Source organism: Populus euphratica, unplaced genomic scaffold, assembly GCF_000495115.2.
Source record: "Populus euphratica unplaced genomic scaffold, PopEup_1.0 scaffold2.1, whole genome shotgun sequence".
NCBI lineage: Eukaryota > Viridiplantae > Streptophyta > Magnoliopsida > Malpighiales > Salicaceae > Populus > Populus euphratica.
The window spans coordinates 6,979,591-7,006,126 of record NW_011499846.1 but is presented as its reverse complement, the minus strand read 5'-3'; the positions used below and the strand labels follow the sequence as shown (position 1 = coordinate 7,006,126).

Here is a 26,536-nt window from a genome sequence, read left to right as displayed (position 1 = left end):
CCTAGCTAAATTAATAATATTCATTCCCTCTGCACGAGCATAGAAATTAATTACTGTATAGAACAATAGTAGATACACTCACGTAGATCAGCTGCCCATTAACTTGCAAGTAATCGATGTTGAATCTAAGATGACTTGATGTTCAGTAGAAAGTGACTGCCATATTAATTTTAACAAAACTTGCACTAGAAGAACAAGAAAGGCTCACTGCATAGGAGTGGTGGGGATTATTAAAAGCTGAAACAGGGTGAGCAACCACCAAAACTAAATCTGAAATAATGACTTTCGATCCAGTTGTTCGGTAACTTTCTGCTGATTCTTCTTTTAATAAGGTTTTTGACCATCTTGTTTTTTATCTTTCATTTGTTATTTTCGCCTTCTTTTTTTTTTAATGTTAATTAGTACCGTGCATGCTATTTTGTCTTTGAAGAATTTGGACTGCGGGAATTTATTTCTCCTAGAGGTGTATTATATTTGTTTCAGTGAAAATTTAGAAGGCCTGCAATTTGAAGTTGCAGATTTGCTAGTGCTCTGCAGCTGCAAACTTCGTTATATATATTCCGAGAGTAAATTGAGATCCAGTAATACCTTTAGTTTGGTGTTATGGCCCTAGAGAACGGCAGAAATGGTGGAAGTATGGACGATGCCACCACATCGAAAAGACAGGAAGGGAAGGAGAAAAGTTCAGGCCCGAGTAAGGAACTAGAAAAGCAAGAGAGGAGCAAAGAAGATGAGAAAACTAAAACTGTGCCATTCCCCAAGCTCTTTTCGTTTGCTGATTCCACAGATACTGTTTTGATGATCATTGGCTCGATTGGTGCTGTTGGAAATGGAATATCTTTGCCCCTTATGTCAATTCTATTGGGAGACGTGATTAATTCTTTTGGACAAAATCAGCATAATGAAAATGTGGTGCATTTAGTGTCCAAGGTAAGTATAATTAGCATTAATGTTTCTATCAGCTAAGATGCCTTACTCACAAGTTAGTCCTGTATGTTTCTGATCAGAAGCACTAGATTTTTGGTTCTGTAATTATTTTTCTTCGCATAATGATGTTGCTAATTTGTTAACTGCGAACATTTCAGGTATCTCTCAAATTTGTCTACTTGGCAGTGGGGTCTGGTGTGGGATCATTTCTGCGTGAGTACATATCCAATAAAGCTAACGTACAGAAAGTGTCTTATTTTTCAGGAATTTGGGATTTATTAAAGCTTTTCTGTTGTTTGTCAGAGGTGGCTTGCTGGATGGTCACGGGAGAGAGGCAGGCTGCTCGGATAAGAGGTGCATATTTGAAAACTATACTAAGACAAGATGTAGCTTTTTTTGACAAGGAAACAAACACAGGAGAGGTTGTTGGTAGAATGTCTGGTGACACTGTTCTCATACAAGATGCCATGGGTGAAAAGGTACTAAACTGTTCTTGTACTCTAACCAGAGGGAAAAACTACGGTGGATTTTATACATATTGGCATGTATTTGTGGTTAAATAGGCCTTGTCATTTCATTCAGGTTGGGAAATTTATACAGCTGCTATCAACATTCTTTGGAGGCTTTGCAATAGCATTTGTCCAAGGATGGCTTCTTACTCTTGTCATGTTATCCTCCATTCCCCTGATTGTGATAGCTGGTGCGGCCATGTCAATAATGATAACTAGGACAGCATCTAGTGGACAAACTGCTTATGCAAAAGCAGCAATTGTCGTTGAACAGACACTTGGCTCGATCAGAACTGTATGTTTACATACGTAGAACTGGACTTTTCTTACCAAAAAGGTAAGAAAAACCATTAAAGAGTGCTGATTGTTTAACTTTAATCCAGGTCGCGTCATTTACTTGTGAAGAGCAAGCCATAAGCAATTACCAGAAGTTTCTCATTACTGCTTACAAATCCGGGGTTCAAGAAGGCTTAGCGGCTGGATTAGGTATTGGCATTGTTATGTTAGTAATCTTCAGCAGCTATTCTTTGGCAGTATGGTTTGGTGGGAAGCTGATATTGGAAAAAGGATACACTGGGGGCACAGTGATTAATGTGATTGTTGCTCTGTTGATCGGATCCACGTGAGTTCCTTTATGAAACCAACATACACACACTCACATGCACAACGACGGCTGCAGAAACCAAAACATAAATTGATGTTCAAGCATTCAATATTTTTCTTAACAGTTCATCGTATTTTCTTTATGATTGACCATACGAATGTATCAGGTCACTAGGTCAGGCATCTCCCTGCATGAGTGCATTTGTGGCTGGTCAAGCTGCAGCTTCTAAAATGTTTCAGACTATCAGTAGGGAGCCTAAGATAGACGCTTACGAAATGAGGGGAAAGATATTGAAGGACATCAACGGGGATATAGAATTGAGGGATGTATATTTCAGTTATCCAGCCAGACCCGATGATCAAATATTTTCTGGTCTTTCTCTTCTCGTCCCAAGTGGCATGACTGCAGCTTTGGTTGGACAAAGTGGAAGTGGAAAGTCAACAGTCATCAGTCTGATAGAGAGATTTTATGATCCACAAGCTGGTGAAGTGCTCATAGATGGTATTAACCTCAAAGAATTTCAACTTAAGTGGATCCGAGAGAAAATTGGTCTTGTCAGCCAAGAACCTGTGTTGTTTACGTCCAGCATAAGGGATAACATTGCATATGGAAAAGATGGTGCAACTACTGAAGAGATAAGAGCAGTAGCTGAACTTGCCAATGCTGCTAAATTCATAGATAAACTACCTCAGGTTATAAGTGGTTCCCTCTGTTAGTTATTATACCCTCTATGCCAATTTATGTTGTTTTCATTTTTATTTTTTTTGGTTTGGGGACTGGATCTCCTGGTTTTCCTTCTTTAATTTAATTTGGACTGTTGAATTTCGCTATCCAGGGACTAGACACCATGGTTGGTGAGCATGGAATTCAGATGTCAGGTGGGCAGAAACAGAGAATTGCAATAGCAAGAGCAATTCTGAAAGATCCACGAATTTTGCTTTTAGATGAAGCTACAAGTGCACTTGATGCAGAATCAGAAAGGATAGTGCAGGAGGCACTGGATAGGATTATGGTCAATCGGACAACTCTCATTGTTGCCCATCGTTTGAGCACTGTGAGAAATGTTGATTTGATTTCAGTTATTCACCATGGCAAGATAGTGGAAAAAGGTATCTCATAACTATCTACATATAGAGCAATGTCAGAAATGCTTGTCTAACTTCTTCTATTCTTTATCCATTCTAAAATGTTTTGTGTATTTCCTTTGACGTTATGGATATTTATAGATGCTGTATACAGAGAATAATCCGACTCATTCACCTAGTTTCAATAAACATGCAGTAGCAGATGTATGTGCTTAATTTGTTGTACCAGCATACCATACTCTAACTTTCGGCAGACAAGTCAGTTCTATATCGTACAAACTTAGAACAGCCTCCAGATTAAATTCCAAACTAGTTATTTCTCCTGGCTACTGAGGGATATTTGTTCGGACATCTTGATTCTTGATGCAAAAAAAATAAGGAGACAACACAATTTAAAACACTTCCGTTAATTGATCAGGCTCGCATTCAGAACTACTCAAGGATCCTGAAGGAGCTTACTCGCAGCTTATACGTTTACAAGAAGTAAATAAAGAGTCAGAGCATGAAACGGAAGACCACAAGTCAGATATTACTATGGAATCCTTTAGACAGTCGAGTCCAAGAATTTCACTGGAACGGTCTTTAAGCAGGGGATCTTCTGGAGCAGGAAATATAAGCCCATTCTCAGTCTCATTAGGTTTACATACTGCTGGACTCAGTGTCCCTGACACTGATAACGCCCCGGGAGAAGTAGAAGCTTCTTCACATAAAACAAAAACTCCAGATGGCCCAATCCGCCGCCTTGCTTATCTGAACAAGCCAGAGATCCCGGTACTTATAGCTGGAGCTATCGCTGCAATTCTTAATGGTGTCATATTTCCAATTTTTGGCGTCCTACTTTCCAATGTGATTAAAACATTTTTTGAACCACCGCATGAATTGAGAAAGGATTCCAAGCTCTGGGCACTGATGTTTATGACGCTTGGCCTGGCATCATTTTTGGTGTTTCCAACACAAACTTACTTATTTTCTGTGGCTGGATGCAAATTAATCCAAAGGATTCGATCTATTTGTTTTGAGAAGGTAGTTCACATGGAGGTCGGCTGGTTCGATGAGCCTGAGCATTCAAGTGGGGTAATTGGTGCTAGACTTTCAGCAGATGCAGCAACAGTGCGTGCTCTGGTTGGAGACTCTCTAGCTCAGACGGTTCAAAACATCGCATCAGCAACAGCAGGTTTAGTCATTGCCTTCACTGCATGTTGGCAATTGGCCTTGATTATCCTTGTACTCATTCCTCTAGTAGGACTCAATGGAATTATTCAAATAAAGTTCATGAAAGGATTTAGTGCAGATGCAAAGGTATTGTTTTTAACTCGTGACCTTGTATTTGATTGCAGTAATAAGCTAAAGAATTCGAATTTTGACAAGAAAAGGAAGTTTTATTCATGTTCCCAGCCTTCTCTCAGAAATTACTATTTGTCAAGTTTGCCATTTGAAATTAATCGTCGAATCACTAATCGAAATGGCTGCAGATGATGTATGAGGAAGCAAGTCAAGTTGCAAATGATGCTGTAGGCAGCATAAGAACTGTTGCCTCTTTCTGTGCTGAAGAGAAGGTGATGCAATTATACAAAAAGAAATGTGAAGGCCCTATGGAGACAGGAATAAAGCAAGGGCTGATCTGTGGAACAGGATTTGGAGTTTCTTTCTTCTTACTGTTTTCTGTCTATGCAACCAGTTTCTATGCGGGAGCTCAACTTGTCCAGCATGGGAAAACAACATTTACAGAAGTTTTTCGGGTGGGCATATCTTCCTGATTATTTTCATGGAGACTACTAACGTTTTAATGATACTTATCCATGTGTCTTCTGGCAGGTTTTCTTTGCTTTGACCATGGCAGCTATTGGAATTTCTCAAACAAGTTCCTTCGGTCCTGATTCCTCCAGTGCCAAGACTGCAGCTGCATCCATATTCTCTATTATAGACCGTAAGTCAAAGATGGATCCAAATGACGAGTCAGGTACGAAATTAGACAGTGTGAGAGGAGAGATTGAACTTCATCACATAAGCTTCAAGTATCCAACTAGGCCAGATATTCAGATTTTCCGAGACCTCAGCTTGGTGATTCATTCTGGCAAGGTAATTTCTCATGCTTTAAAACCCATCTGCTTAATTGTACCAGGCATATTGTCTTAAGAAAAATGGAATCCTGGAACCAGTGCTGTCATTTCGTTTGAAATGTCAATTTCTTAATTGTTTTGGTTTGAATCTGTTATCTTAGACTGTAGCCCTGGTTGGAGAGAGTGGAAGTGGGAAATCAACTGTGATATCGTTGTTGCAAAGATTTTATGATCCTCATTCAGGTCATATAACTCTAGATGGAGTTGACATTCGAAGTCTCCAACTCAAGTGGCTGAGGCAGCAGATGGGACTTGTGAGCCAAGAACCAGTCCTATTTAATGATACAATCCGTGCCAACATTGCATATGGAAAACAAGGGAAAGCGACGGAGACAGAGATTTTAGCTGCATCAGAGCTAGCCAATGCACACAATTTCATCAGTAGTCTTCAGCAGGTAATTAGAGAATTATGGAGCAGTCATCATCTCCTGATATTAAGTACACAGCTACATTTGTTAAAGCAAGCAGCTATGGTAGATTTTCTATCTAGCAGGCTTTTGCAGAAATAGTTAGAAATAAAAACTCGGGCATGCACTCTCTTAATGTTGCTACTGGATGCCAAGATGCTAATATCATAACGCAAAGTGCAGGGTTATGATACAATAGTAGGAGAGCGAGGTGTCCAATTGTCAGGGGGGCAGAAACAAAGGGTAGCCATTGCTCGCGCTATAGTCAAAGGTCCCAGAGTGCTTCTACTGGACGAGGCTACCAGTGCCCTGGATGCTGAATCTGAGAGAGCTGTTCAAGATGCACTAGACCGAGTCGTGGTGAACAGGACTACGGTCGTTGTAGCCCATCGGTTATCCACAATCAAGAATGCAGATGTTATTGCAGTGGTTAAAAATGGAGTTATTGTAGAGAAAGGCAAGCATGATACTTTGATCAATATCAAAGATGGTTTCTATGCCTCCTTGGTTGCCCTCCACATGACTGCCTCCACAGCTTAAGTCAACGAACTCAGCACTTCCAATTAATGGCGGGCTGCTATCTCCTCTTTTTCCAAACCTGTTTGTCTTCTTTTAAAATGTAGTGCAAGTTCTGACCAATGAATACTGGCAGCGAAAGAAAGCTATACGCTACAGATTTGTTGCTTGTAGAGTGTGGTTGGATTTTCAGAAAAGGAACCCTAATGCAATACCAATAAACAGTATTTAAGATTACGATATAAATATTTTTAAAAATATTTTTTTTTGAAAACATAATAATACTAAAAGATATTACTTGAAATTACGATAAAAATTATTTTTTAAAATATTTTTTACTTATAAATATATTAAAATAATTTTTTTTATTTTTTAAATTTTTTTTGATAATAGCATCAAAAATATTAAAAATCTTTAATTAAAAAAATCAATTATTTTTTTAAAAAAATACAGGTAGACAGAAAAAACAAACACAGTCCTTGCTTGTAGTTCTTTATGTGTGGAGTCAGAATATAAACAGTTGACCTTTTTGGTGGGAATCGGTGTGGAAAAAACTAAAGAGAGCAGGCCAATGACTATAGTTTTTAACGAAACTACGAGATTGCTACGGCGTTGGAAATTAATTTTAATTAAGGAGATCAAAAGTCATAGATGGGCTGCGAGTCATGTTCCTATCATTCAAATATTCTGTCCCATCTTTATATATAGGAGAGAAAAGATTCTGGCCACTCGTGGTTTATCAAGCAAGCAAGAAACCAGGGGGAGGACCCTCTGAAATTGACATGGACGATGATGATTTATTGGTGGCTTCATTTTAGTCATGAAACTGCAAAACACACCATCTTGAAATTAAGGGCTATGGTTTTGATCCACTTGGCTATAATGTCTTGGCGTGCTCTGAAGAAAAGAAAATAGCAGTATAAATTCTCAGGGCCTGATGTGATGGTAAATAATTTTAGATTTATATAACAAGTTTTGAGATTGAGTGAAGATATGTATTTTTTGTATTAGCACGAAACAGCTAAGATTTTACTTGTTCATATGAATTTATAAAATACATTTTTAATTGGTGGAGTTTTCTCAAATTAAAAAAAAAAAAAAGCAGTGTAATTATTCTCCAATCAACCTCTTATTTTGTCGAAATCTATCTCATATAATTCCACAGCTAGCAGTTCCCTGGAAAGTCATCCAGGAATTTTGCTGGGGGCGTGAGATCATCGGTTTCAAACTTGCTCCACTTTAGCCAAGTTAATTCTTTCTACCGTCAAGCCTTCAAACTTTTGGAATACTATATATATATATATATATATATATATATATATATTCAGGTCAAGAGTTTCATTTGTTAATTAACTTGTCGCTGAAGGCAGAAGGAATGCACGATCTTCTTCTTATATAAATTAAGAAATTCAAGTGATATGGTAGGAATCTTTACAAGATCTTGAAACGTCGTGTCATCTGCTGCGATGGCTGCATTGCATTTCCCTATGGTTTTTCTTCCGCTGCGAAAAACCATTATTTTAATAATTCAAGAAATCAAATTAAATAACTATAATTATCCCAATTCTTCCGTGAGGGCTTGAACTGCTGGTCATCAGAAACTGCACTGCAGCACCGGCTGCCATCATCTTGACCATTGCCCCTCTTCATCTCTCTTCCTGCCTCCTTTGACCTTTCGAGATGCAAGACAGGATTTTCTTAAAAAGGAAAATCATTACGTAAGAGAATTCTGAGTTCATATCATCAACGGAAGTCATGGTCATTTTCTATTAATTGTTCTTGTTTTATTTTATTTTTATTCGGGATTGTTGCTTTCCTTTTCTTTTATGGATGGATTTTAAAAAAAAAATTCTTAGAAATTGTTTGTTTTGACATTTTAAAATTATTTTAAAAAATTTAAATTTTTTAATTTTTTAGATCATTTTGATAAGTTGATGTCAAAAATTATTTTAAAAAACAACCACTACTATACTCTCAAATATCCAAAATACATATTAAAAATTAAGAGTGAGAAAAAAAATTAATAAATCAATTAAACCGAAAAAATCAGAAAAATACAACTGAAAAAACAAATTAACCGATTAAAAAGTCATAGAGAAATTCCAATTCTGTTCAATTTTGGTTTTTAAAATTTGAAATTGATCGGACCAAAACGAACTAAACCGGTTTAACCAGCCGGCACTTCAAAAAAACAACCATAAATATAATATCTTTTAACTCTAAAATCACATTCAGTCATTAGCCGCTCCCATTTTCTGTATATCTCTCCCTCCTTTTACTCTCACATTACTCCGTTCTTTGCATATCTCTTCTTGTACTCCTATTCTAGTTCTTGTTTTGATTTTTTTTTTTTCTTTTACCCTCTAGTTTTTATTTTGATTTTCTTTACTCTCATTTGCTTTGATCGTTCTCCCCTCTTTACTCTCTGTAAACGTAAAATTATAGGCTTTATAGGGTGCATGCATGATGTGGGCAAGTATCAAGTGTGGATTTTTTTTCCTTTTATTACTTTTTTTTTTCTATTGTGTTTCTTATATTTTGATGACTTGTTTAGTTGAGAGTTTGTACATATTTGTTCATATAAGTTTTATCTAACAAATATGATATCATTTTTTTTTTGTGTGTAACAAAAACTTTGGATTTGGATGCTTTTGTTTTAATTGTCGGTGGTTGGGTCACAAAGTATCAAAATACCCAAACAAGAAAGATTTTTAATTGTCTTATTTAAAATAGAAATTTTTTTGAGACGGTGAATAAGTTGGGATAATTTTAATTTAAACTAATTTGAAAGGAAAACAATTAAACTGAATTGAAATTAATCAGTTTGAATAGATTTTCAATTCAATTTAATTCAAAAAATAAAAAAATTAATTTAATTTTTTATTTTAATTTAAAATTGAATCAAACCAAAAATACTCAGCTCTATTAAAAATAATATTATTACTTTTATTTTTAAAATATTTTTTATATTATTACATTAAAATAATTTAAAGGTATCGAAACAAAACCGCCAAAAGAAACAGCAATTAAAACTCATGCCGGCAAGACATAACACGTTGCGCAATCCTGTAATGATTGAGGGTCGGGTTTGAAGGAACATCTCATTTCTGGAAAGATCCTGATATAGTAATTTTCTAAGCATAAGGAGTACCTGACTTGACTAGTCCATGCGGTGTTTCAGGATCCATCCAGATCTCAATAATATGGGGCCCTTTCTTAATTTTGCTTTTTCTTATCAAATCAGAAGGGTATCGAAATGATCAATTTAAAAAGAAAAAAGTTTGATCAACAAATTATATATATATATATATTAAGAGATCCTGGAGTTTATGTTCTTTTTTTTTTTTTTTACTTCCATTACTAATCTTGAAGAAATAAATATGACTAATTTTACTTGAAAAACTTTTAAATAGATTTTTTGTTTCCTGGGAGTAAAGAATGGATTTAAAATCTTCTTGATTCTATACCATATTATGTGATGATCCTTCTATATATATATATATAAAAAGTGAAATGGACTAACCGAAAAATAGTGTTTCGTGAGTATAATATATTATTCATAACCTTTGTTTTTTTTTGTTAATTAGATTATTGACTTCTACTGTGCTATTTAGTTGGATCAATTTTTTATTGACATAAAATAAAAATATCTAAGCTTTGTTAGCATGTGTTTCTAATTAAAAATAATTATTAACTAAAAACATGGTGCTTTTTAGATGATATTTTTTAAAAAATATTAATACGATGATTTATTTAATGATATTTTTTAAAAAAAATATTGAGATTATAACATATTAGATCGACCCGGAGTAACATGTTAAATTTACGACCTGAATTACGAGACCATGATAACTATATAGAAAATAAATAAAAATAAATTATGAAAACTAATTCCTAATCAGCTTACTATTGAAGGAAAACAATTAAGAAAATAATATACATACATAAACACACACACACACACACATATATATATACACTAAATTTAAAATGAGAAAAAAAATTCGAGTTAACATATCAAACTTACAACTTATATTATGAGACTATGATAATCTCATAGAAAATTAAAAAAAAAAACTAGAAAACTCGATTTTCAACCAACCTAATATTATACGAAAAGCAAATCTATTAAAAAAATAGCTTATCAAGATAAACATGTTAAACCTGTAATGTAAGACTATGATAATTTCATAAAAATCAAGTAAAACAAATCATAAAACTCTATTTCTATTAAATTTAATGTTGAAAGTTGAAGTTAAGATTAAAAAAAAATGAAACAAGGATATCTCTATAAAAGTAAGTTGAAAAAAAATCAAAATTTAATTTCAAAATAATTTAATATTAAGAAATAAAATTACAGAAAAAATCTAAATAGAAATGAAGAAGATTGAGTTACTGGAGGATGAAATTGAAAAATATATATTAAATAAAAAAATAAAAAAAATAAATTAAATCAACTCAGGTTAACCAGTTGAACCTATGTACTGGTTTATGAAATGAAAATAACTTCGTTAAAAAAAAAATAAAGCTCAATTAAAAAAAAATTCAAGTTAAAAAAGGACCCTAAAAAATAAACAGAGTCGACCTGTCAAACATGCAACTTAGATCATGAAGTCAAAATAATATCATAAAAAGTTTATTGAAAGAAATTAAGAAGTTAATTTCCAAGTAACATAAAATTAAAAAATAAAATTAAAAAATATAAAAAAATAACATAAATCAATTTTTTAAACTCATAATTTAAATGATGAGATTGAATTAGGTCAATAAAAATAATAAAAGGTATAAAGTCCCACTCCAAATAAATCTAGCATTGAAAGTAAAATAAAATTTTTTTACAAGACTAAGTATATAACCCAACTAAAAAAAACCAAAAAAAACTTATAAAATACAATTCTCAAAATAATTTAATATTAAAATATAAATTAAAAAAAAAAGTTGTTGTAAGATTAAATTAAAAAAATAACATTATGTGAGTATTGGTAGAATGGCTTTGTTAATGTTAATTAATTAACTATAAAAGGCCATAAACGTTGTTTTCTTTTTATTGATGGGTCCGCTCTGTGATGAATCCGGATGCTAAGGAGCACGCCAAGCTTGCCAAGGCTACATCGCTCAGGTCATTTTCACGCGATCAGCGCTGGAAAAACTTGTTCTTGTTCAGTTGGTGCACCCATTTTCAATTATTCATCATGGCCCACACAACAAACGTATGCGATTCTTATTGGTGGTGGAATCGTGAACAGCTGGGAGTTTTTCCTACAAAGATTTCACGTTTAAAAAGTTAAAATACCTGAAAGATATCTTTAAATAAGTTTATATGTTAATTGAGATTAAATTACTTTTTTATATAATTTGCATTCTTATATTAATCTAATATATTCACTTAATGTATTTAAAAATAAATTCTCAAGAAGCATGGACAAATACTATTTTTAATCCCAATATTCACAAACATCCTCTCTTTTTCTTTTTCTTTTTTTTTCCATACAAGGAAGATTTGACTGTAACTTTTATTTTAATCTCGTGTAAGAAATTAATTTGGATTATTTGCATCAATTTTTTTTTATGATTTTAGATTATTTTAACATGTTAATGTTAAAAAATAATTTTAAAAAATAAAAAATATATTATTTAAATAAATTTTAAAAAATAATTATCACTAAACTATCATTTTTATTGTGTGAAACATTTTTTTAAAATTTTAAAAAAATTTATTTTTTAAAAAGTATATTTTATAGGTTTAAATAAATGAGTAAAATCCTAATTATCTTAAATTTTAATAAAAAATAAATATCTTTATTCACACTCAAAATTTATTATACAAATTTTAAATTTTTTATTATCATTCTATGCTAGTTGTTCTATGCTAGTTGGGACCGTAATATCAATAAAACTTCATTTTATATTATAAAAAAAACTAATAATATTCTAAAATTCTCATGGGAGCTAGAGGAGTGAAAACCATAGAAAATAATAAATGCACGTGATTTCTGCGGTGACGGATTCTATTTTGTGATTATTTTTTTAGCGGAATAAAACAAAATATACGTCTTCTAGAAGACAGGGAATTAACAATAAAGGTGTACAGTTGTGCACACTCAGAGGCGGAGTAATTTAGTCACATATCCTTGAGTAAAAATGAAAAAGACAAAATGGTTGCCAATCACGAGAGCGGAACATTTGACTCCTTTTATTTTAAATTTATATTTTTATTATTTTCATATAAAATTAAATATTTAAAAATTAAAAATATTATTTTAATATATTTCAGGAAAAAATAACTCCGCCTCAGTATTGTAATAATAGTTTTCTAAAATTTATTTTTAATATTAATACAAAATAAAAACATAAAAAATATGATTTAAAAAAAATATTCCAAAGAAACACGGCCTGTTTGCCTTGTTTGTCATCCAGTTATATTTTTGTCGTTGTTATTTATATTCGAAGAAAATCATGCTACAGCGTGACTGGAAAACTGTCAGGAGCTAAAGCACGATATGCCAGCCTGAAGGCACCAAGAGTTCATTGCTCAAGTCCACAGTGCCAAAATCGTAAGGTATTTTGCTCATTTCAGCCCCCTTGCTTCTCTTTGGTAATTAATTAGCAAAATTTGCTTCAAAGAAATTCTCTTTTGTATCATTGATTCTTTGGATATTTGTTTGGTTTATTATGGTTTGCTATGCTTTAATGGGTTGTGGGGTGGTGGAAATGATTTATTTCCTTTGTTTTCACTGAGTGATTTCATTGGAATAGAAAGTCGTCTTGCATGCAAGTTTCTTGCTGCTTTTCTTTTCTTTTCAAGTGCTAGTTGAATGGACACCATAGAGTACAAGTGTTTCTTTCTTTTGTTGAATGAACGAAGACACGGGACACCTCTCTCTCTCTCTCTCTCTTCCAAATGCAAGAGAAAGAGCTTGTCTCCTTTTATCTTTCAAGTACTGAATTAAAAAAACAGGGCGAGGATCAGTTGTTTTCACAAACATGGGCTCTTCTCTTTAAGTATCACACCGAGCTATATACTCTTGGAGTGTCTAAACATTTCATGATATAGATTCCTAGCTGCATAGAGTATTTTTCATAAGGCCATCAACAAACTAGTTAATCCCTCAAAGCGGGTAGTTGAAATACCCGAAAGTAATTTCTTTATTTATTCACTTAACATCGATTTCTCTTAGGGAAAGTGACTAAAAAGTGTGTATTTTTTGTTTTTATTACATTAATTAGGTAAGATGAGTGGCGGGGGGGGGGGGGGGGGGGCACTTTTATCTTCTAAAATATGGTAACAGGGATGGAGCGTGACAACTTTGAATCAGCACCTCCATTATGGTCCATTTGACTTTCTAGAAGGTGGCGAATTCTTCTTTTCCATATCAATTTTCGCTTGTTTGTCCCGCTTGCCATGCCATTTAATATGCATTTGAAGTAAACTATCAGGAACTTTCAGTCCTTTCTAATCCCGCTAGTTATGTAAGTCAAATGAAGACTGTTCAAACGCACTTGTAAAGAAAGTCCTTGACTAGGATTAGTGATTAAAGTGCTATTGGGATTTTCTATTACGAATATTGATCCATCCACTGAAGTGTTTCAATTTTCTAAAAGCATTGAATACAACTACAGTTTTTCCACTTGGTTGATTAAACTTGGCGAGTATATGTGCCCTCAGACTGCAACATAAATTCTGTGAATTTTGAGACCGGTGGAGTGTCTGATTTAATATCTGGTTCAGGATGATGGAAAATGGCTTGGAAGGTGATGCAAGGATCCATCAAGCCACCACCTCTTCACCGTACAACAATGATGAGAGGCACCTCGGCAATAACGGGATTCAAGAAGAACCTGAGAATAGCAAAGAAGATGAGAAAAGTAAATCAGTTCCATTTTTTAAGCTCTTCTCGTTTTCAGATTCTACTGATTTCCTGTTGATGTTCTTGGGCACACTTGGTGCAATTGGGAACGGCTTGGCCATGCCTCTCATGACTTTACTGTTGGGAGACGTGATCAATGCATTTGGAAATAACCAGCTTAGCAAAGACATGACTGATTTGGTCTCCAAGGTATAAAAATGCTGTCATATGCTTAAGCGTACAGTACCAGACTAGTTTTCGTATTTTTGTTGTTGGAACCATGCCTATAGAATTGGACTTACCTGACATCTGATAATAATTTTCCCTCAATATTTAGGCTGTAAATTGGGATTTGACATTAGGGAATTTACCAACCCCCCTGTTGTTTCGTTCTTGAATTGTTTGAATTGGAAGTATAAATATTTTACTAATGGTACCTGCAAATATTTTAGGTCTCTCTGAAGTATGTCTACTTGGCAGTCGGTTCTGGAATAGCAGCCTGCCTTCGTAAGCACATCTCACTCTTAAAACCAAAATAAATTTTTGCGATGAATTGTGAATTAACAGGAAAAAGCCACATGTTTGGTTCTTGTCAGAGGTGACTTGCTGGATGGTCACAGGGGAAAGACAGTCATCACGCATAAGGAGTTTGTATTTGAAAACTATATTGAGACAAGACATTGCTTTCTTTGACAAGGAAACTAACACAGGAGAGGTTGTTGGTAGAATGTCCGGTGACACGGTTCTTATACAAGATGCAATGGGTGAAAAGGTACTATTCTACTGAAATGGGGATAAATTAACCAAAAGAAAAGGTTGCAATGACTTTTCATAGGACTTTCCATGCTATCCCCTTGTCAAATAATTCTGCTTATTTTGTGCAGGTTGGAAAATTTGTGCAACTGATGGCAACATTTATAGGGGGCTTTTCGGTGGCATTTTACAAAGGATGGTTGCTAGCCGTTGTCATGCTATCGGCTATTCCCCTCCTAGTGATAGCTGGAGCTTCTATGGCCCTTTTTATATCCAAAATGGCAACTCGTGGACAAAATGCTTATGCAGAAGCAGCAAATGTAGTGGAACAGACGATTGGAGGAATCAGAACTGTATGTTACATTAAGAAAAATAATTGCTTAGAACAGAAAATATCAAAACAATATTTTTCATTAAGTAAAACGTCTAGTTTCACCATCTATTGCTTGGTCAAACCATGATGATATTTCTTTGATATTCTAGGTTGCATCATTTACTGGAGAGAAGAGAGCTATAAATATTTACAACCAGCTTCTTGTAATTGCTTATCGATCAGGTGTGCAAGAAGGCATTTTTTCAGGATTTGGTGTTGGTGTGGTTATGTTAATTGTTTTCTGTAGTTATGCTGTGGCTGTATGGTTTGGTGCAAAGATGGTGTTGGAAAAGGGTTATACTGGGGGTGAAGTGATTAATGTGATTGTTGCTGTTTTGATTGGTTCCATGTAAGTTCGTTCTTTAATTTGTTGGATATGTAATATGATTGCTTGGAAGTTGGGGCTATATCTTCTTTGATGAGTCATTTTGCTTATTTCTGGCATTACTGTGTCAATTTCATAGGTCTTTGGGACAAGCATCACCCTGCATGAGTGCTTTTTCTGCTGGTCGAGCTGCAGCATATAAGATGTTTGAGACTATTAACAGGCAGCCAGAGATAGATGCTTATGATAAGAGAGGAAAAGTATTGGATGAAATTCACGGAGACATAGAATTGCGGGATGTGTATTTCAGTTATCCAGCCAGACCAGATGAGCCAATATTTAGTGGATTCTCTCTTTCAATCCCAAGTGGCACAACAGCAGCTTTGGTCGGGCATAGTGGAAGCGGGAAGTCAACAGTGATCAGTCTGTTAGAGAGATTTTATGATCCCCTATCTGGAGAAGTTCTTATAGATGGCATTAACATCAAAGAACTTCAACTTAAATGGATTAGAGAAAAAACTGGTCTTGTCAGCCAGGAACCGGTGTTGTTTGCATCTAGCATCAAGGAGAATATTGCATATGGGAAGGATGGTGCAACAATTGAAGAGATAAGAGCTGCAGCTGAACTTGCCAATGCTGCCAAATTCATTGATAAACTACCTCAGGTTCTTAACAACTGCCTGTTTGTTAACTAATTCAAGTGCTTATTTCAATTTTATGATTACATGAATCAATCATTAACTTTAACAATTTTCATATTTGCATCCAGGGTTTTGACACCATGGTTGGAGAGCATGGAACTCAGCTTTCTGGTGGACAGAAGCAGAGAATTGCAATAGCCAGGGCAATCTTGAAGAACCCCCGGATTTTACTTTTAGATGAAGCTACAAGTGCACTTGATGCAGAATCTGAGAGGGTAGTGCAAGAGGCATTGGACAATATTATGGTGGACCGAACTACTGTTATTGTTGCTCATCGATTGACCACTGTGAGAAATGCTGATATGATTGCTGTCATCCATCGAGGGAAGATGGTTGAAAAAGGTACACCTCACAAAAATCTCGTTAGCATTTGACATGCTGGCAGGTTAGCATGAAATGCACTTTTCAGCATGCTATTTACTTGTTAAATTCTAATGGAGTTAGAACTTTTTTATTTCTTTACAATATCCTAGCATGTTCTTTAGAAATTTGAATTTTTACCATGTAATATAGTTTTGTTCATTCTTGATGTTTGTCTTGAATATATCTATTAGTACTTCTACCAAGAGAAAGGAAACAACTCTTTGTGGAATCGTCATTATTACATGATGCGATGGTAATAGGGTCAGAGACAAACATGTTAATATATGTGTCAATTGAGCAGGTACACATTCAGAACTACTTGAGGATCCTGATGGAGCATACTCTCAGCTTGTACGCTTACAAGAAATGAACAAAGGGTCAGAACAAGCAGCACTTGAATCAGAAATTACCATGGAATCATTTAGACAATCAAGTCAAAGAAGATCAATTCGACGATCCATAAGTCGAGGATCGTCAATCGGTAGCAGCCGCCACTCTTTCACCCTCCCATTTGGTTTACCTACAGGATTCAGTGTCTGTGACAATGTGTATGACGAGCCAGATGATATTCTGCCACCAGAAGATGCTCCAGATGTCCCAATCAGCCGCCTTGCCTCTCTCAACAAGCCAGAAATCCCAGTTCTTATAATTGGCACTATTGCAGCATGTATCCATGGTACAATACTGCCAATTTATGGCACACTAATGTCCAAAGCAATCAAAACATTTTTCCTACCACCACATGAACTAAGAAAGGATTCGAAATTCTGGGCAGTGATGTTTATGGTTCTTGGTGTGGCTGCATTTGTGGTAATTCCAGTGAGATCATACTTCTTTTCAGTGGCTGGATGTAAGTTAATCCAGAGGATTAGATCAATGTGTTTTGAGAAGGTGGTTAACATGGAGGTTAGCTGGTTCGATGAGCCTCAGCACTCAAGTGGGGCAATTGGTGCGAGGCTTGCAGCAGATGCTTCAGTAGTCCGTTCTCTGGTGGGAGATCAATTAGCTTCTATTGTTCAAAATATTGCTACTGTAACGTCAGCTATGATCATTGCTTTTACTGCAAGCTGGCAACTAGCACTTGTTATCCTTGCATTGATCCCTCTGATAGGCATCAATGGAGTTATCCAAATGAAGTTCATGAAAGGATTCAGCGCAGATGCAAAGGTATGCCCTTAAAGCTAATCAGCCTGTATTTTACTTGAAAAAGGTAAAGGAATATAGTTGAATTCATCTATCTAACAACCCACTGGAACAGTCAAACCGCCACATCCAAGGCTTCTATTTTATTTTGCTAGGAAGTTTATAGTGTTGCGAGATTCTTGACAACATAATTTTTTCATTATATAAATGTAACCTATAACTTATACATTTAAAGTTAGTCATTGTGACAAATTAAACTGGTTTTTGTAGATGATGTATGAAGAAGCAAGCCAAGTGGCTAATGATGCAGTTTGCAGCATGAGAACGGTTGCTTCTTTCTGTGCTGAAGAAAAGGTGATGCAACTTTACCTAGGCAAATGTCGAGGTCCCATGAAGGCGGGAGTCAGGCTAGGATGGGTCAGTGGTATCGGATTTGGAGTATCTTCTTTCTTACTGTATTGTTTCTATGCAACTAGTTTCTATGCTGGAGCTCGTCTAGTTGACACCGGCCACATAACATTCCAAGATGTTTTTCAGGTGGGTATTTCTTATATTTCTGTAAGTTTTCTCCCTAGAATTTTAGAGCTTCAAAAGGATAAAATATAGTTTCAAACGATATTGAGATACTTATTCTCCTGGCAGGTTTTCTTTGCTTTGACATTGGCATCTGTAGGAATTTCTCATTCAAGCACATTCACTACCGATACCACCAAAGCAAAAGGTGCTGCTGCTTCTGTATTTTCAATCATAGACCGGAAGTCAAAGATAGACCCCAGTGACGAGTCGGGGATAACATTAGAGAATGTGAAGGGAGAAATTGAGCTTCGCCATGTGAGCTTTAAGTATCCAACGAGGCCAGATATCCAAATCTTCCGGGACATCAACTTGTTTATGCGTGCTGGGAAGGTAAGTGTTCTATGGTATCATAAATTGTTGTTTCAAGCATTTAGTATATGAACTAAAAAAGAGTGCATCGATTAATAATGTGTCAGAAGTTATATTTATTTGATTGAATTTCTTTCAGACTGTAGCTCTGGTTGGAGAAAGTGGGAGTGGGAAATCAACTGTGGTCGCATTGTTGCAAAGATTTTATGATCCGGACTCAGGTCACATCACTCTTGATGGAACTGAAATTCAAAAGCTACAATTAAAGTGGTTAAGACAGCAAATGGGGCTTGTAGGCCAGGAGCCTGTTTTGTTCAATGACACAATCCGTGCCAACATTGCATATGGGAAGGGAGGAGATGCAACTGAGGCAGAAATTATATCTGCAGCAGAGTTGGCCAATGCCCACAAGTTCATTAGTGGTTTACAACAGGTAGGGTTTAGTCAAGTCTGTTTTTCCATTGATCAATCATAGATCAAAGATATAATGCAGAAACACTGACCAAGTTCTTGTTTCCTGTGGCAATGCAAAATGCAGGGATATAACACTGGAGTAGGAGATCGCGGAATCCAGTTATCTGGGGGGCAGAAGCAAAGGGTAGCCATTGCCCGCGCCATAGTGAAAAATCCAAAGATTTTACTGTTAGATGAGGCTACAAGTGCATTAGATGCTGAGTCTGAAAGAGTGGTTCAATCTGCATTAGAACGAGTCATGGTAAACAGGACTACAGTTATTGTAGCCCATCGATTATCCACAATCAGGAACGCAGATCTAATCTCAGTGGTTAAAAATGGAGTTATTGTAGAGAAAGGAAGGCATGAGAGTTTGATCAACATCAAAGATGGTTACTATGCCTCCTTAGTGGCACTTCACACAAATGCAAAAACTGCATGAGCTCCTCGCACAAGGAAAGTGGGAGCAACAAATATTTTTTTTTTTTTTTAGAGGTTCTAAATATTCACTGGTAGATGAATAAGAAAAGAGCCAAGTTGCAAGTAGTCAGAAATCCTTCTAAAATGGCACAGTTCTTTTCTTATTATAAAAGAAAGTAAGCTAAGAAATTTGTAATATTTCATTACATTATATTATAATTAAGTCATGTATCTTTTTCATGGCGATCAACGGTGCTTTTTTTATTTTCATTTTAGTCATTGATTATCCTTCCGTGGCTGAATTAATCGCTAATTTCTTATAATTTATTCTGTAAAGTAATAATTAAAAATGGGGATCAAAGTATAGAACGTGAAAAACATGCATGCTTGCTTTGAAATTCACACAAAATTTCATTTCAATCCCTTTATTTTTCTTTTAGTCTCTTTAGTTTTTATAATTTTATTTTTGATTCATAATTGTATCATGTTTATTTTTTTCATTTCTGGTTTAAAATAACCAAGAAAATTGCTAGAAAACATGTTAAAGTTGGTGTTAATAATTTTATTTGATAAAAAAAATTTTATTAAGAAATTATTTGGATCTCATCTGGATGAAAAAAGTATATCAAGATTAAAAACAATATTTTTTATTGGTTTAATTTTATAGTTTTTGGATTAATTTAGAGATTTTTTTACTTGATAAAATTAGTTTATTGAAGTGTTAAAAATGTTTATTAGGGATTTTTAGTTCAAAATAGCTTGAAATGGATTTTTGAACAAAAAAATCAAAGCTTGATTTTCTGACCATATTTTTTATGATTAGAATTTGAATAAATAAATAATATATTATTTATTATTTATTTATTTATTAAAAAAAACATGCTATTTATTATTTAAAAAAAATTAATAAAACAGCTCTATATGAATCAAGTGTAAGATCTATATTTTTATGTATTTTTTATTAGGTTTATATTTAAATACAATAATAAAAAAAATCTTTAGGATTGTAAAAAAGTCCCAATATGTCCCAACATAAAAGGAAGAACATTAGTTTAAAATATATTAGTTTATTAAAAGTATTGTTATAGTTATTTTTTAAAATATTTTTTATTTAAAGATTTATTAAAAATTATATTTTATTTTTAAAAAAATTATTTTTAATATCACTGTATTAAAATAATTTTAAAAACTAAAAAAATATTAATTTAAAAAAATAAAAATATTTATAAAAAACAAAATCAATTTACGTGGCGCGAGAAAGTAAAAGAAGGCGGCGGATATCCTTTCAAGATAGCTCCCCTGACTGCAGCTTTTCCGTGATAATTTCTCTTAACACTTGTCAAAAGCATCCAGTTTTAAATTTATTTGAACACTGGCTTAGCATTTGCGTTTGACCGTTGCTGTGTTTGATAGTCAACGTTCACGATGGGATCAAGATTCCTTCCATGGCCGGAAAAAATCACTTCTTATCTGCAGCCCTCCACTCCCGAGTCCCTACCAGATACAAAGTGAGAAGAAAAACCACGACGAACGTTGAAGATTTCGTAGAATCATGCCATTCTTCTGCCAACAGGTCGTCCACTATGGTTTACAAATTCTATTTTTTAATTTATGGCCAGTTGTTGCCATGGCCCTGCTTGCTAAAACATAATGCTCAAGAGCAGATTCATAATTTCATTTTCCATCACAGATGACGCCCAGAAGGCGTCCGTCTTCTGCTTCTTCAAGAGGGGTTGGACCACCTCTCCCTGTGTTATCAGACAAAGCTTCTCAGTCTCATCAGATTGCACTGAATTAATGAACATGAACCTCAGCTACATATCGGCATGTCTCACCAACTCCATTATCTGTTTCTCTTACAAAAATAATTCCTAAATTAATTAAAGGTAAAATAGTCAAGATTTTTAATTTAATTTATTTTCTCAGGTTTTCGAAGCAATTTAATTGAATTTAATTTTGTGTTTTAGTATTTTATTCCAAACATAAAAATTGTAATGAGTTACCAATTAAATTCAAATTTTGCTTTTAAATTCAATTCAATTTAATATGTAATTTGATTTCAAACAAGATGTTAGAATGATTTTTTTGAAATTTAGCATAATAAAAAAAAAAACAATACAATTCTAAACTTAATTGAAGTAGCACAGATTAATTAGTCACAAATAATATTTTACCACTTGTATTTTTTAATCACATGTAAGTTTGTGATCAACTGAGGACCTTAAGTTGATGAGGGTTTTTTTTTATGGTTTGGCTTTTAAGAATGGTTGTCAACCTATAGATCATGACTAGAAGTGTGTCCATGATGTGTATGTATATATATATAAACAAAAAATGTTATTTATGAATTGTAAGTCACATATTACTTACAACTTTCTGAAATTATTAAATGGATTGGCACAAATTATAATAAGAAAAAAAAAATAAAGAAACTAAACACTCCAAAACTTTGATGGCAATATTATTAGTATCCTCAAAAAAACTCAATGAAATGGATCTAAAAACACAAATAAATATCATCAACAATGATCAAAGTATGTTATATGAGTCATCTAAACACAAATGAGTCATTCATCACCTTTAGATAACTTTTGTGATCCACTTTGATCATTATTGATTACTGTTTTTTGTATCATTGAATTTGTTTCATTAAATTTTTTTTGATAATATTGATAATGTCATTATCACAGCTTCAATATAAATATAGGATCTTTATTTGTTTTTTTTTTCATCTCTCCTCAGTCTTCACAAATTATAATGATGAGACAATAATGAGGATACAGTTCTTATTACATGACAATTTCTCCCTAAATATTTTCAAGATTATCTTATTTTTCTTAAAAATAATTGTTACAAATATCATCCATAAATCTATTTTCTTTCCTATAAGCTCTCAACTCAATAAAAATGTCAATTCTTATTATTCATATGGATCATATGCTATTATATGAATATGTTATACCAATTTATTATGTATGAATGATAAGATTTTATTGATACAAAGCCAATTTAAATAAATTTATCAAGGGTTACATTAGCATGTACCCCATCCTATGAATTCTCCAATTATAGGTTGGATGTTTTAATTATTCACCCATTCGATGTTTATTGGAGATTCTCGTAAATGGTAAATAACTAAATTATAATTGAAATAAAATTTTTAAGATAAATTGAGGAATCAATGAAATAATATCAATTCAAATCCTGAATTTTCACATTGAAAGAGACATTGAGAGGGGGATCAAGTTAAAATGGGTCATTTCCTTGATTATTTTCACAATATTTTCTAGGACTAGAGCGCATATTCACGAAGTCCAAGCTCGACAGAAAACATTTACTATTCAAGCCCACTGCAGTCCTTTTGGGCTGACAGTAGCGTAGCATGTCCAGTATGTTTAGATCATTTTCTTCACTGAAGAGTTTCCGTGTTTTTAAGCAAGAAACAACGTCCCATACCACACCCACACACACAACCCTTGCCATCTGCTTCCCCTATGCATGTATGAAAGAAAATGGAACGCAGTAAACGAAATTCCATCAAGTGATAATAAATATCCAGGTACCTTTAGCAAAAACTACTAATCATCATCTTCACTTTCATCACTGTATGCAACAAGGCCAGTTTTAGCAACATCACTGCTAGGTACTTTCACTGTGTCTGAAGATTTTTCCATATTAACACCAGGTGTTTTCCCTATCTCTAAATGTTCTTCGACATTTCCCTGGTCCATCTTTGCTTTCTTCGCCTGAGGTTTGACTTTGATAATCATACTTAATGGGCGAGCAGGTGGATTCTTCCTCCCAGCTGATTTTTGCTCCTGCACGCAGAATAAGTTGCATTTATGAGCAACAATAACAGCTGTGAGGCGATTCTGGCTTGAACCAGAATTTTCAACCAGACTGACTATAAACATGCTCCATAATTATTAGAACCTATCTTTTTATCATATTGGAACGAGTAGAGTGATCAAGTTATGGTGCATCGTGACAATACCACTTCATAATTTAAATTCAATTTTTTATACAATTCATTTTTAAGGCTCATGATGTTTATTATTCCTTGGTAGAACTGGTGATGTCTAAATATTAGATATCAGAATCATTTTGCATAAAAAAATTCAAGCATCAAAAACTCTTGAAAGCAATAAATGTTCATGCTACAATTCTACAAAGTCAATCATCAATGCAGCAGTTCTGGCAATTTGTAGGTCAGACACTTGTGCATGCACATATATGTTGTCATGTGAAACATTCCAAATAGTTTGATAGAAAAAGAAAACTAACCGGGACTGGAGGAACAAGTGGTGTTTCCTTCAAATCATCCACACTGAATGACTGAGCTGCAACTGCTGCCTGAAAGCAAAACAATAACAACTGGGATGAAGGATATACTGAATAACAAAGATCAGAAGTTCTGAGCATGCCATTCAGAAAGGGAAAAGGAGTTCTGAATAAGTTCATGCAAAATTACAAGGCTACATTGGTCTGCTGCTACAAGAATTTGTAAGCCCCTCACAAACGTTTCTTTTTTGTTTTGGCAATTGGAAGTGAAGCAACGTGGGACTGCTCCAATGTATGCATATGGTAATAAAAACATAGCATATAATCACTTTTTCCCGATTCCCAATAGCTCAGACACTTAAAGATCACAAAAGAGGAGATGAATCTCCAAGAATGCATTCTAATTTCCCATGAAGAAAACATTGTTCAATAGGCTAATTTTTTGTAATGAAATGAAAACGAAGTTCAATCACAACGAGTTTTTAATATATAATATTACAACACCATGACAATGCCGATCATCAAATTCAGAATCCTCAGCATGAACTCAAGGCAAAGCACATGTAGCACCTCAAGTAGCGCATAAAATTAGTCAACAAATTACTTGGAAACTCCGAAGCTGTCGGGCTTCCTCATCTGCTATCTGCTGCTCATATTCCTTCTTTGACTGCTTGCACACCAAACATATTAAAAGGAGAAAAGGGAAAAGGCATCAATAATAACTCTGAAAAATTAGTTAACAAATAAATACTATGATCATAATGTCTCGACAGTCAAACCAAATATTAACTTGTGATCCAAACTCTTTCTATGTAACAGAAATTTTCAAAAGAGCTCAATGGGTCTTAAAGCATAGCCTCACCATTTCTAAATTATCAAGAAACTCAGTCTCATCTTCATCCAAAGCTTTCGGTGGTCCTGAAACAAAACCAAGTCATCAAAGCTCCTACATTCTTCCTTATTACAAATGGGTTCGAGAACAAAAACCCCAAGACACGAAATAGCAATTCATCTAGAAGAAAACCCGGAGGAACTCACTATGCTTGAGTCGTTCATTAAATTCAGCATCCTTCTTGTCCTTATTCTCCTTTAAAATCTACATTTAAAAAATATATAAAAATGATATGATACTGCAGTATGGTTTTAAATCATTACAGTAATTAGCATAAAGTAAAAGGGAAAGGAAAGAAGAAAGAGACCTCGAAGAGGGGCCTGTCTCTCTGGGCAGTACCATCCTCAACTCGCTCACCCCTTGATTTCTTTGCTTCATCCAACTGTCATTTACAGTCGTCCAATTTGTCAAGAACGAAAGAACGAAAGAAATAAAATTAGGGTTTTAAGAGGTAGGTAATTATTAATCAGGCAAAACAATTACCTGTTCCTCGGATACGAAATTCATCAACCTTACTGGAAGCCGTAATTCCTCTTCCATCTTTTTTGAATTTTCAATTAACGGTCAAATCCTAACAGATTCCAATTCTATGTTTGTTTTTCCCTCTCCAGAACTTGATGAAAAAACATTGTCTCATCAGCGCTAGAGAGCAGGACCTAGGCTAGGAGAGAGAAGGTTCTATATCGTGTGACTGAGCACCATAATTATGGATGCGCCTTCATTACAATTCTAAGGACACGTCTACTGTTTTCTTTGACTTCTTGGGCCCGCGAGGCCCAATATGTCTCGCCGGGTGGTACTAGAGTCGAACCACACGTTCATGATCTTCAAGTTCTGAATTATTCAGTGAAACACGACTTGAATGGATTAAGAATTTTAAAGAAATTGTTAGATTTTGATTTCTCACCGTTTGAAGTTGCCTCCCTGTGATCTGGGCACTAGGAATCCTAGGGTTTCATCTAGAGTAAAAGGTCACAATGGTATTAATTTTGAGCGGTGGATTTTCTAGCTATGGGCATTTAAAATACTACATGCATCTTCAGCCAGGTGTGGCGGAAAGAAAGAGAAGAAAAAAGAGATAAAAACAGAGAAAAAGAAGCTCGAGTAGATGAAAAGATTGTGCAGGGACTTGCCCATTTTCTCCCATACGGTCTTTGGTGAAGAGGGTAGCTCTAGTGTGATTGGTGAAGTTGAGGAGATGATGATATCGTTAAGTACGCTGGAGAAGTCTTCTTTTCTTTGTGTTCTTATCAGCGTAATGATTTCAGCAAACCATTCGTGTCTTGGTTTTTTTGCTCATTATTATTGGTTCAATAATTTTTTTGTCAGATTTTTTCTTGTGACGATATATATATATATGTTGTAGTGCTTTTATAAACACGTGCTATAAAAATGGAACTACCGTTTTCCTTACTACTCCTATCTGTTGAGTCTGGATATTGAATGCTAATGTGATGCTTATTGAATGCAGGAAGCACCGGAGATCTTGCTTGCAGAATTTCAAAATCTGAGATTGTAGAAACGTCGTCGTGCACCTCCTCTCATTCACCATCAGCTGAGTCAAGTGACGGTGATTTTGAAGAGGTCTTGTCCATGAAACAATTGAGAAGGAATGATTTGAACCAGTTTATAGAGATTGAATCAGCGTACCTAATGAAAGAAGCAGCTACTCAAGAAGACCAGCGCACGGAGATAGTATTAGGGCTAATGATTCAAGTCCTCGAAATCTCAGGGAAGCTTCCTGTAATTTGGACATTACAATGAGAGTAGCAATTGAGTTTTTCGTAGTGGTAATAAGAGTGATGGCACTAGCGTCGGAGCATCTGGCAGAGAGGTTGAGATATGCATGGGCGGCGCGCAAGTGTAGAGAATCGGGAGCATCTGCTCTGCTGGAAGAATGTGAAAGGACGGTCAGAATTCGGGGGTTCTGCT

General features: G+C 34.6%; 3 protein-coding genes across 7 annotated transcripts; 2 read left to right on the top strand and 1 right to left on the bottom strand.

The window, feature by feature from the left end:
- The first annotated feature begins 151 nt into the window (after positions 1 to 151).
- Positions 152 to 23,440, top strand: LOC105136554 (ABC transporter B family member 11-like). Of its 3 annotated transcripts, XM_011041952.1 has the most exons (14): positions 413 to 930; positions 1,086 to 1,140; positions 1,231 to 1,406; positions 1,510 to 1,731; positions 1,820 to 2,058; positions 2,207 to 2,732; positions 2,876 to 3,149; positions 3,544 to 4,424; positions 4,598 to 4,864; positions 4,941 to 5,204; positions 5,347 to 5,640; positions 5,836 to 6,219; positions 12,672 to 12,676; positions 23,426 to 23,440. In XM_011041952.1, the coding sequence occupies exons 1-12, from the start codon at positions 604 to 606 to the stop codon at positions 6,190 to 6,192; spliced, it is 3,882 nt and encodes a 1,293-aa protein (XP_011040254.1). In that variant the 5' UTR covers positions 413 to 603; the 3' UTR covers positions 6,193 to 6,219; positions 12,672 to 12,676; positions 23,426 to 23,440. The 3 variants fall into 3 exon arrangements, with proteins under 3 accessions (XP_011040261.1, XP_011040254.1, XP_011040252.1); XM_011041959.1 differs by lacking the exons at positions 12,672 to 12,676; positions 23,426 to 23,440 and adding an exon at positions 152 to 332 and having other exon boundaries at positions 538 to 930; positions 5,836 to 6,405; XM_011041950.1 differs by lacking the exons at positions 12,672 to 12,676; positions 23,426 to 23,440 and having other exon boundaries at positions 5,836 to 6,405.
- LOC105136566 (ABC transporter B family member 11-like) lies at positions 12,608 to 19,663 on the top strand. Of its 3 annotated transcripts, none has more exons than XM_011041977.1 (13): positions 12,608 to 12,727; positions 13,898 to 14,225; positions 14,468 to 14,522; positions 14,612 to 14,787; positions 14,900 to 15,121; positions 15,252 to 15,490; positions 15,606 to 16,131; positions 16,236 to 16,509; positions 16,832 to 17,697; positions 17,944 to 18,210; positions 18,316 to 18,579; positions 18,698 to 18,991; positions 19,097 to 19,663. In XM_011041977.1, the coding sequence occupies exons 2-13, from the start codon at positions 13,899 to 13,901 to the stop codon at positions 19,451 to 19,453; spliced, it is 3,867 nt and encodes a 1,288-aa protein (XP_011040279.1). In that variant the 5' UTR covers positions 12,608 to 12,727; position 13,898; the 3' UTR covers positions 19,454 to 19,663. The 3 variants fall into 3 exon arrangements, with proteins under 3 accessions (XP_011040279.1, XP_011040271.1, XP_011040287.1); XM_011041969.1 differs by having other exon boundaries at positions 13,835 to 14,225; XM_011041985.1 differs by lacking the exon at positions 12,608 to 12,727 and adding an exon at positions 13,502 to 13,518.
- On the bottom strand, positions 22,947 to 25,864 carry LOC105136588 (NEFA-interacting nuclear protein). Its single transcript, XM_011041990.1, has 7 exons — positions 25,088 to 25,864; positions 24,912 to 24,986; positions 24,751 to 24,808; positions 24,575 to 24,630; positions 24,317 to 24,379; positions 23,716 to 23,784; positions 22,947 to 23,249 (listed from the first exon to the last, which is right to left on the bottom strand). The coding sequence occupies exons 1-7, from the start codon at positions 25,142 to 25,144 to the stop codon at positions 23,010 to 23,012; spliced, it is 618 nt and encodes a 205-aa protein (XP_011040292.1). The 5' UTR covers positions 25,145 to 25,864; the 3' UTR covers positions 22,947 to 23,009.
- Positions 25,865 to 26,536: the final 672 nt, after the last annotated feature.

Bases quoted from the DNA above. Each gene is read 5' to 3' on its own strand.
- LOC105136554 (XM_011041952.1), top strand. From the start codon at position 604: ATGGCCCTAGAGAACGGCAGAAATGGTGGAAGTATGGACGATGCCACC. The intron at 4,425-4,597 runs GTATTGTTTTTA...AAATGGCTGCAG, and splicing joins GATTTAGTGCAGATGCAAAG to ATGATGTATGAGGAAGCAAG. The intron at 4,865-4,940 runs GTGGGCATATCT...GTCTTCTGGCAG, and splicing joins CATTTACAGAAGTTTTTCGG to GTTTTCTTTGCTTTGACCAT.
- LOC105136566 (XM_011041977.1), top strand. From the start codon at position 13,899: ATGATGGAAAATGGCTTGGAAGGTGATGCAAGGATCCATCAAGCCACC. The intron at 14,523-14,611 runs GTAAGCACATCT...GGTTCTTGTCAG, and splicing joins TGGAATAGCAGCCTGCCTTC to AGGTGACTTGCTGGATGGTC. The intron at 18,580-18,697 runs GTAAGTGTTCTA...AATTTCTTTCAG, and splicing joins TGTTTATGCGTGCTGGGAAG to ACTGTAGCTCTGGTTGGAGA.
- LOC105136588 (XM_011041990.1), bottom strand. From the start codon at position 25,144: ATGGAAGAGGAATTACGGCTTCCAGTAAGGTTGATGAATTTCGTATCC. The intron at 24,987-25,087 runs GTAATTGTTTTG...TGTAAATGACAG, and splicing joins ATTTCGTATCCGAGGAACAG to TTGGATGAAGCAAAGAAATC. The intron at 24,809-24,911 runs GTCTCTTTCTTC...TTTTAAATGTAG, and splicing joins GAGACAGGCCCCTCTTCGAG to ATTTTAAAGGAGAATAAGGA.